General features: G+C 41.8%; 2 protein-coding genes across 2 annotated transcripts; both read right to left on the bottom strand.

Moving 5' to 3' along the window:
- Nucleotides 1-5,561: 5,561 nt before the first annotated feature.
- Nucleotides 5,562-8,502, bottom strand: LOC149194601 (disease resistance protein RPP2B-like). Its single transcript, XM_089407735.1, has 3 exons — nt 7,280-8,502; nt 6,791-7,084; nt 5,562-6,635 (listed from the first exon to the last, which is right to left on the bottom strand). Exons 1-3 carry the CDS (start codon nt 7,961-7,963, stop codon nt 5,775-5,777), a joined length of 1,839 nt encoding a protein of 612 aa, XP_089263861.1. The 5' UTR covers nt 7,964-8,502; the 3' UTR covers nt 5,562-5,774.
- On the bottom strand, nt 8,482-9,641 carry LOC149194600 (disease resistance protein RPS4B-like). Its single transcript, XM_089407724.1, has 2 exons — nt 9,157-9,641; nt 8,482-9,046 (listed from the first exon to the last, which is right to left on the bottom strand). Exons 1-2 carry the CDS (start codon nt 9,639-9,641, stop codon nt 8,482-8,484), a joined length of 1,050 nt encoding a protein of 349 aa, XP_089263850.1.
- Between the last annotated feature and the right edge of the window lie 864 nt (nt 9,642-10,505).

Raw genomic sequence — 10,505 nt, 5'->3', positions numbered from 1 at the left:
TTGTTGATAAAAAGCCCGGAGACTCTTTGGCATATTTCAAGAATATCTTTTAAGCACATCCACGATGTTCTGCATAGCATTGCAAATAAGAGGACATCATCAACAAAAAGGTTGTGCGAAATGAATTTGTGCCTACAAATCTTAATAGGCTTGCATCTGTTTTCAGCGACTGCTTTGTCGATGTGGATGCTTAGAGAGTTCATGGCCAGAATGAACAAAAGAGGCGAGAGGGGGCATCCCTGTCGCAGGCCTCTCTCGGCTTGGAAAAAATGAGAGGGAATACCGTTGATAATGACCGCATAGTTCACATTCTGTACGCATGCCATAATCCATCGAATGTTATTGGATCTCAGACCGATCTTAGCTAAAAGACATTCGATAAACCCCCAGTCTAAGCAGTCGTATGCTTTTTGTAGGTCTATTTTCATGATGGCCGCTGCTGTATTTTGAGAAGACATAGAGAAGAGGCACTCTTGTGTATTAGCAACGGCATCCAGAATGTTGCAGCCTTTCAGAAAAGCATGTTGATCCTTAGATAAAAAGGAGGCGAGAGTTCCTTTAATTCTTTCAACAATAACCTTGGTGATGATTTTGAAGGAGATATTGCGAAGAGATATCGGTCTGTAATCGTAAAAAGATTCAGGCTCCCCCTTTTTTGGAATTAGAGCAATCAAAGTGGAAGTAGTAATATGATGAATATTGCCAGTCATCCTAGACGCTTCCACCATCCTCAGTAAATCATGCTTAATGAGGTCGAAAGAGTGGGTGAAAAATTCAATTGTCCAACCATCCAGTCCAGGGCTCTTATCTTTCTTGAAGGACTTCAAAATTCCAAGAAGCTCATCTTCTGTAACTGGCTGAAACAGGGCCTCATTTTTTTCTTCGTCAAACATCTGTGGAGTCAGTTCAACACCCCATAGAATGTCCCGAAAAGCAACATCTTTCCTTCTGCTAAATTGATTCTTGAAATAATTTACGGCCTCCTTTTTGATGTCATGTTGAGTTACAGATGAGCCACCATTTCCATTCCTTATCTTCCATATGGAATTTTTGTCACATCTGGCACTTGCATAATTATGAAAAAATTTCGTGTTCTTGTCCCCTTCTTGAAGCCATAAAGCCCTGCTTTTAAGCCTCCAAAAGGTTTCCTCTTGCTTCAACAGTTTAAATTTTTTCCTTTCAAGCTCTCATATGCTACATTTCATGCTGAAAGAGCATGAGTTAGCATCTGACTCTTTCAAAATACTATCCAGTTCCTGTTGAACAGTCAGAAGATCCTTCCTATCTTTTTCCTTGTTTTCAATTAGCCATTTTTTCACCAGCTTTCTCATAGCGGCCATCTTTTCTCTGAATGTAAGAAACAGGGGGAGCATAGCTTTAGCTGACAGCTCTTTCCATGCATTTGAGATAAGTTCATTGAAGGTTGGTTCCTGTAGTAGAGTTTTATTGAATTTGAATGGATACCCCTTTTTGAAACCTTTCTTCGGCCAAGATAGCAGAATTGGTCTGTGGTCAGATACAAGAACATTCTCCACTGACGAATGAGGCATGCCCATCTTATCAATAATACTTACATGCACTAAGAAACAGTCAATCCTTTTTGCAATATAGGCCTTATCAGTTCTGCCATTCACCCATGTCGGCTTCATTTCCGAGGGAGCGATATCCACCAAATTTTTATTTAGAAGCTCGAGCTTAATACTATCTGCAAGCGAGTCCTTTTTCTTACAACATCCCCAGCATTCATCCGAGCTCAGTGTTACATTTAAGTCGCCTGCTATTATCAAATGTTCAATATCAAACATGTCTGATGTGAACAGTTTTTCCCAGAAAGGAGCTCTGTTTTTATAAGGCGCATAAATGTTTAAAATGTTTATAGGAAGATCTTTGCCCTTGATGGAGGCCGAGATGATGATCCCTGCAAAACACTTATATGCTTTAGCTCTGATCCGCATAGGATCCCATAGAGTTGCTAAACCCCCTGACAGTCCTCTTGCCTCTGTGGCCACCATATACCATGATGGGAACATCTTCCTAAAGTAAGAAATGGAGGCCTCACAACTGTGCATTGTTTCTTGGATTAGAATTATTCCCGGCTTGGAAGAGTAGAAGAAATTTTTCATCGTTAGGAATTTAGGGTCAACGCCGAGACCTATGATATTCATAGAGATAATAAAAGTCATTTGGAGGATTCACCAGCTGCGTTTGCTCTAAGAGGCTGTGGATCTGGCATGCCATAGATAGGTACATCAATCAAAGAAAGGTTCCTGACCCCACTATCCGTAACAGTAGTTCTTCCTCTAAAATGCTTGCTGCCTCCTCGAGTCTTTTTCCTTACAGTTATATTTTTAGCAGAGTCTGTGCTTATGAAAGGCGACGCCTGGTTCCTAGGTTTGTGGATAGTTAATGGCTCCAGTTTGAGAGACTTTCTGCTGAGAAGAAAATCCAGATCACTGTCATATGGATTAATTGGGGGGGAAGCAGGGGAATTTACAGGGGTGACAGACACACATGGGTCTTTTCCTTTTATTTGGGATAAGAGGTTTTTATTAGGAGTTGGAGAGGAAGACGATATAGGAATGGGAATTGATCCCAAGGAGAAATCCTTTACCAGCTTAGGAGCAGGGGAAGGAATAGCTTTATCATATCGTGGTTCCCGAATGGGAGAGCAGTGGAAAATTGTAGGACTATTTATCGGATGACCATCGTTATTAACAGGGCTGCTAGGTCTGGATCCTGGAAACAAAGGGGGGTCCTATGAAAAAACCCGCGGAGGAGATGATGATCTGGGATGTTGATCTTCCAGCACCTCTGTGGAAGATAGACTGGCCGACGAGAACTGTCTTCTCACCTTTTGTCGAAGAAACCTGTTTTTGAGAACCTTATGCTGAGGACAATTTTTAATCATATGGTCGTTTTTATGGTAGGCTGCGCATCTGAACGAGATGCCCCAGAAGTCCAGTCGTTGCTTGATTATCTGATCTCTCTAGGCAATCTCGATGTGGTCTGGATATCCCCCCCTATAGGATTTTTCTATAAGGATCCACGCTATTCTCTTGTCCTTTTCACCCAAACACCAGGGGTCTACATAGACAAATCTGCCGATAGAATTGCCTATCTCCTCAAGGGTTTCCTTAGACCACAGCTCTAAAGGAAGGTTAGGAAGTTTAACCCAGATGAGGTTATTGGAGGGCGTGTTTTTTAGCGGATCATACCCAATATACCACCTGTAAAGAGCGAGGAAACTTCTTCTAAACACCCACGGACCTTTAAGAATAGCATCAGCAACTGTAGCAGCAAGAAAGTGAAAGCAGTACCACTCTTTCATAAGGTTTGATATAATAGGGGTATATCCTATCACAGGTTTCCAATGGATTGCAATCCATTTCCTCATATCAGCATCGTTCATTTCAGGGAAATGCCATCTACCTATAAGGGCGAGGTTTTGTAAGCTTTCAATCCTTTCGGTCAGATGAACACTATCAAGCTTGATTGCAGACGGCGGAGCAATTATTTTGACAGGGTTTTGCGACTTGTTATAGCGATCGCGTGGGGCCTGTTTCTTCTGTTCCGCGCTGTCTCCTCTACGGGATAAATGACGTGTTCTTTCAGCACCTTGGAGGGACGGTTTAACAGCCACATCATCCAGGGTGGTTTGCCATCCACCGGATAGCGAGGCATTCTCCCATGCCCGCTCAGCCTCCATGGTGGCCCATATGAGAGCCTCCATGGCAGGAGCATCGGACCCACCCTCCATACGCCTCCAAAAAATCTTTCCTTGGGTACAACAGGATTTTAGTCAGATTACCAGACCGGATGAGTACATAAACATAAAAGCCCTCTGGCTTGCGTCGTATGGGTGAGCCCTGATAGAATAAATACCTGGAGAGGATAAGTGTGGGAAAGGGGCTGTTCTGACACCAAAGTAGGATTATAGAATAATCGAGAGGATATAAAGGACGAAGAAAGTGCACCACTAGAAATAAATGCATGTACTAGCTCAGGGAAAACCACCAGAAGGGTTCGGAATCTTAACTTAAAGATGACAGCAGCTGGCCGTCATTTAGACCACAAAAGAGATGTTCCTAGGAATTAGGAGATTTTTCAGGTACATGACAGGGCATTAAAGGATCAATCCCAATGCCATTTTGAATTTTCATGAAAAAATCGGCCACCGAAAAAGAAGATTTTCCGGCACAGGAAGGAGGAACTGTTCCACACCAGTAGAGCTTGGAGAATTCGAAGCCGAGACTTCTGTGGGATAACTCAGAATGGTGGAGAATTGTTACATGCAAAACAACAGCAGTAAACCTCCCAAATACACCATCATTCCCCTATTCTGAACCTTATGTCTTTACACGGCTTGGAGACTACTATGAGCTTCCTGAATTTTTGTATAATATCCTTTAACATCTTGAGAAGAATGTTGAGAGGATAAAGCAGTCCAGAATAAATATTTATGAATTGTAGGTGCCTAAAATCAATTGTTCAGATAGAAAGGATTTACGTTCTAGATGTGAACATTCATGAAGTAAATCATATATGTCACAAGTGCAATGAAATGAGGCATTAAACGAGTTTGGAAGCAGAAACTTACAAAAAAAGAAAACAGGGTATTAACCTTAACAACGAGCCACCACCACGAGCGAGAGCGCCAGAGACCACATGCGACTGTGCATCATCAATCCATCAACGAGCGGGGGGAATTTTGATATTAACATTTTGCAGAGGGACGATAATTCAGACTAAGGCACAAGGACAACCGAGCGTGAACCTCCCCAGTCCAGACGAGGGGAAGACGAAAGGCCGAAAGGCCAAAACCGCGCGCGATTGAATGCAGGAAGGTTTTATAAGATTTTAGAGCGCTTGAGGCTTAAACACTTTACCGGCCATTTGTCCACTCAACTAATCACATGCATGCATAAACGTGGAACAAAGTCATGATACCAGTGCGTAGGCTGAGAGCTAAGCTAGTAACTATGGCTGATAAGGATATGGGACGTGGCGGATATGCAGGGCATAATGCCAGTGCATAGGCTGAGAGCTAAGCTAGTAACTATGGCTGATAAGGATATGAGACGTGGCGGATATGCAGGGTGGCACAAAAAGGAAAGGTTTAGGGAACGACCACCCTTGGTCCTTAGATTATGCAGGTGGCCTCTGGTTTGTCCCGCTCCATACGCTCTTGCATACTGTAGGCTGGCCTCCTTGCTGGTGGATGCTGGTTGGTCTCGCTGTAGGCGCTCTCGCTCTCGCTCCAGCTCTACCAAAATTCCACAGCTCATTTGTTGCCACAATTGTTCCACTACTTCCATCCCAGTGCAGTTTGGGGCATCGCTAGGCATTTTCCAGACTACTGCTGGTGCATAGCTATAAAATATTGACGCATTTCAATAATAAAACATCACAAGTCTTCTTATTTCTTACTTCAGGGTACTGCATGATATAATTACAATTTCAGACAATTGCATCATAATAAACATAAACCATTAAAATGAAAAAGTTTCTGGGAGAATAAAATACACTATTCAAAGCAATTTCTATTTTCTTCATATTCAAATCTACACATCGCATGACTTTGGCGATTTTCATTTATCAAACATAATACGTGGCAGTTACAAACACTCTGCTCCCTAAGCAGAATTCTTTCTCTGCCACGGTGGAGGCCATGGCAGCCACAGGAAGACCCTGAAGAGCTACATTTATAATCATCAGCATTGACTATATGGTGATTGCCAATTAACATTTTCATACTTTCATAACCTAGCTATGCATCAATCATATAATTGCTCCAATTGACTTCGATGTGCCAATGGTAAGTTAACTGATATTTCATTTATCTCAACACTGTCCATGATTAAATTAGCGCAACCCTCCACATCAAAATACTTGAGCTTCTTTAAATTCCTGAAGTTATTTGGAAGCCTCTCCAAATTATGGCACCCTGAGAGATCGATGTGTTGGAGGTTACTTAAATTACCAAAAGACTCCGGCAGGCTTTTCAAATTGTGGCAATTTGAGAGATTGATATCCTCGAGGTTCTTTAAATCAGCAAAAGAATCCGGCAGCTTCTCCAAATTGTGGCACGCCTGCAGATCAATGTGTTGGAGGTATCTCAATTCACCAAACGAATCGGGCAGCCTCTGCAGATCGTGGCAACCTGAGAGATTGATATGTCGGAGGTCCCTCAAATCACCAAAGGAATCTGGTAGCCTCTGCAAATTATGACAGCCACGCATATCGATGTGTTCGAGGCCAGTTAAATCACCAAAGTAATTCGGCAGCATCATCAAATCGCGGCAATCTGAGACATTGATGTGTCGGAGTTGCGATAAGAATATGAAAGAACTGGGCAGCATCTCCAAATTGCTGGAGAATGAAAGATCAATATGTTGGAGTCCCCTTAAACGACCAAAGAATTCTGGCAGTGACTTCAGTTTTGAACAGTCTGTTAACACCAAGGCTTTCAACGATTGCAAATGACAAAATTCTTCTGGCAAATTTGTCAGGTTAACATGTCCAGAGAAATACTTGCAGACGACAAAGCGTTCTAGGTGCTTCAGCCGCCCTATGGATCCTGGAATGTTGGAGAGCGGAGCATTAATCTCTAACTCCCTCAACTGCAAAGGAGGTGCCTGCAAAATATATTCACGCGTTGTTTCAATTATAAATACATCTTAATCCCTATTCGATGTAAAACTCTTTCGTATCTTTCTGACACCGTGTGGTGCCATATATTAAATTAATAATGAGAAACACAAAAACGTTAACACGATAGTTTTCTGTTTACCTTTGATTCGTCTTCCCACAATGTTTGTAATTTGCTCCCGGACACTTGTAGAACCCTTAAACTCTCCATTGGTAGCCACGAAGGCAGGGAAGGCGTGGGACACTTGTTCCACCGTAGCCATATGAGACGTCTTGGGACGTGCTCCTCCGGCCTTCTCAAAAGGCGTTCCAAAATACCATTTTCAGTATCAAGAAGTTCCAAGCTCCTCACATCAATAGCGCCCAATGAATCAACATCATCATTATCTTCACCCAGTACCATTTTAATGCCCCGCACGTCTCTTCCCTGTCCATTCTTGAAAAATGATAGTTATTACCTTTCATGTTTGGAAAATGATAAAAGAAAAATTACAGAATTGAACCTGGATAGCCGTTCGTTCTTGAAAAATGATGGTTATGACTTCTCCATTTTCAAAAATATCAAAAAAATTACAAAATCGAAAGCTGATTTTTATGGAATAATCTATAATATTGATGACTCAGCACTCACAGATAACTGCTCCTTAATATGGGTAGTAGAAAGCAAAAGACGAGGAGGCAACGAAGCATCAGCAACAGCAACAGCTCTTCCGAAATCCCGAAGGTGATCGTGCATATCTATATTATTTTCACTATCCAGTTCCAAAAGGCATTTGTACTGTAGAGTTACAAACCCGGAACGACCATCCCAGCCGGATCCCTCCCATATTCTTATGGCAGTATCCCTTTTTTGTCCTATGAAAAAACACGCAGTGTCTAAGAACATCTGCTTTGCTTCCCTGTCGAGACTGTCGTAACCAATTTGAAGTATTTCTTGTGTCTCACCCGGAGGTACTTGTTGAAGTCTTTCCAATTGGTGTTGCCAATACAATCGGTTATTATTACCACTGAGATGTGCTCCAAACACTATTAAAAATAAAGGCAAACCTTTTAGGGGTTTTAAGAAGTTATCTACGAGAGATCCAAATCCTTCAATAGGATTGGGCTGGTTGAAGGCATAGGCGCAGAAAAGCTGTCGGGAATGTTGATGATCAAGCCCTTCTAACTCATAAATTGCTGCATTCTCAACTCCTGAGCTTCTGATCACCCCTTCATCTCGAGATGTAATCACTACTAAGCTATCTGACAGGAAATTACTTTGAACTGGAAAAAGTGCATGAATCTGATTCAGCTGATCTACATCATCTATAATCATTAAGACACGACAAGATGAGAGATGTTTTTTAAGCGCCTCTTTACCTTCATCAATACTGTTTATCAGCGCATCCGTTCCAGTCAAGCTTTTAAGAAGTTGTCTTTGCAAAGAATTTAAAAAGCCTAGCCTTGCTTTTTCTCTCACATTAGATAAAAAACAACATTTACTGTAATTTAGTCTCTTCCGATCGAAGAGTTCTTTTGCTAGGGTTGTCTTTCCTACTCCGCCGACGCCAACAATCCCCACGACTTGAGGTTTGGCACTTTGATGATTTTGAGAAAAAACTTTATTTTCGAAGTCTTTCACCTTTTCATCCAAACCTATTAGATATTTTGCTGCACTCCCTTTCTGTGTCTTTGCAGCCCTCCTCAACACAGATTCAACAACCTTGTCTAACAACTCGCCCTCGTCCCTGGTTATTTGGGAGAAAATAAATACAACTAGTGAGAAACAAACGTCTATGCATGTCAATCCAAAAATAATAAAGTAAAGCAATCCCGGGAGGGAAGGTTGAGCTCTCACCCATTGGACGCCTCTAGAATGAAACCGTGGATGTTTGCAACCTGAGAAAGTGCATTTATCCACTTTTCAATAGTGGTGGAATCGTAACGCCTTGTCAGTTCGTGGTACTTTAGAGATAGAGAATAGATTCCTGCGCGTGCCCACTTAAGATCATGGGGCATTACATTGTAAAACACTGGAATGATTGGAGCCCCGGATTCCAACATGAGCACAAGCTCGTCTAAACACCACCTTGCTTCCGCATATCGTGGAGAAAATATTGCGACATGGACAGAGGCGGTTCTAATAGCGGCTTGAATGTCACGAGATAACACATCTTCGAATCGCAGTTCCGCACGGTCGAGAAAAACTTGCAGCCCATTGCCAGTAAGGGTGCGGGACAGATGGCTGGCGAAGCTCTTCTTCACGTCTTGCCATCTATGGCTTATGAACACGTCGCACCTGTAATCGTTATTGAAATCAGCAGAAGTGGAGGCATCCACCTCGGCTGATTCCACTGCTTCTGGCTTCACACACCTCAACACATATTCAACAACCTTCTCTACCAACTCGTCCCCGTCGCTGGTTATTTGGGAGAAAATAAATACAAGTAGTCAGAAACAAACGTCTATACATGTCAATCCAAAAATAATAAAAAAAAGCAATCCCGGGAGGGAAGGTTGAGCTCTCACCCATTGAAAGCCTGCAGATCCAAACCACTGATGTCTGCAACTTGAGAAAGTGCATTTCTCCACTTTTCAATAGTGGTGGAATCGTACCTTCCCCTGTTTTCATGTTCGTGTAGAGCCTCAGCATAGACTCCTTTGCCCTGTGCGCACCGAAGATCACTGGGGTTTACATGGAAAAACACTGGAATGATAGGAGCCCGGGACTCCAACAAGAGCTCCAGCTCGCTTAAACACCACCCTGATTCCGCATATCTTGAAGAAAATATTGCAATATGGACAGAGGCGCTCCTAATAGCGCCTTCTATTTGGTCAGTGATAATTTGACCCTCTTTTAGTTCCTTGGTGTCGAGAAAAACTCGCAGTCCCATGGCAATAAGGTGGCGATACAGATGGCTGGCCAAGGTTCGCTTCACGTCTACCCCTCTATGGTTTATAAACACGTCGAACCTGGAATCGTTGTTGGAATCAGCAGAAGTGGAGGCAGCCATTGCCATACGAAAAGTAGAAACAGAAATCGGAGGGCTTCGGATGGTGGAAGAGACGGATAAAAATTGATTGCAGGACCTTTGTGAAAATGATTTCAAAAGGGCAGATAAGTTCGAGGGAGGATTGTATTGTGAAACGCCTGTGTTGTGACAGGGATATATAAAAACACGATGAGCCGTTGGTGTTTTTGTTTCTCACCCTCAATCGTTATGTTTCTACTTGTTTTTTTTCTCTAATCAATACATAGACTTCAGCCAACTCTCATAGGTTTGCCTGGTGGGTTAGGTTATTACACGTGTACTAGTCTCTTTTGCACAGGGTCACACTGAAATCTGAGAATTTATTTTGTCTTATTTTTATCAGCTTCTATGTAAACTCCACATAAAAGCAATGTCTAAATAGGTAATAACAGAAAAATATCAAATATAAACCAGAGAGTAAATAAAGAAGGTTAGAATTTGAAATACCCCAGATTTAATAACCTTTTTGTACTCTGTAAAATTAAATTTAGACTATAGAATATATAGAGAGTATCAAATTAAAATACCCTAAATCCAATAACATTTATGAATTTACATATATACACTGCCATAACATTCATTAATCTGCCGCAATGTATATATTGCCTACCCAAACATATATAAATTATAAATTTAAGTAGTTAAAAAAATATTAAATCTGAAATAACTCAAATCCAATAATATAGCACAATATTTATGAATCTTCTTCTATACTCTCTACCCTACCCTCTGCTTCATCTATCCTGTCATTCATGAATCTACATCCATACAGTCCTTCATGAATTGGAATCTGCCTTAGTTTGCTTAGAAACTGGCCCACATACAGAAATTTTACAACGCGCGTTG

This window comes from Pinus tabuliformis, chromosome 2_2 (assembly GCF_031772625.1).
Source record: "Pinus tabuliformis cultivar Carrire ecotype Pingquan chromosome 2_2, CPIR1, whole genome shotgun sequence".
Taxonomy (NCBI): domain Eukaryota; kingdom Viridiplantae; phylum Streptophyta; class Pinopsida; order Pinales; family Pinaceae; genus Pinus; species Pinus tabuliformis.
This window is presented reverse-complemented; position numbering and strand designations above follow the sequence as displayed.

Excerpts from the sequence above, each read along its gene's own strand:
- LOC149194601 (XM_089407735.1), bottom strand. The coding sequence starts at position 7,963 with ATGATTATAGATGATGTAGATCAGCTGAATCAGATTCATGCACTTTTT. Across the intron at positions 7,085-7,279 it reads ATATTAAGGAGCAGTTATCT|AATGGACAGGGAAGAGACGT; the intron begins GTGAGTGCTGAG and ends TCATTTTTCAAG. Across the intron at positions 6,636-6,790 it reads TGTGGGAAGACGAATCAAAG|GCACCTCCTTTGCAGTTGAG; the intron begins GTAAACAGAAAA and ends TATATTTTGCAG.
- LOC149194600 (XM_089407724.1), bottom strand. The coding sequence starts at position 9,641 with ATGGCTGCCTCCACTTCTGCTGATTCCAACAACGATTCCAGGTTCGAC. Across the intron at positions 9,047-9,156 it reads GATCTGCAGGCTTTCAATGG|CGACGGGGACGAGTTGGTAG; the intron begins GTGAGAGCTCAA and ends CCAAATAACCAG.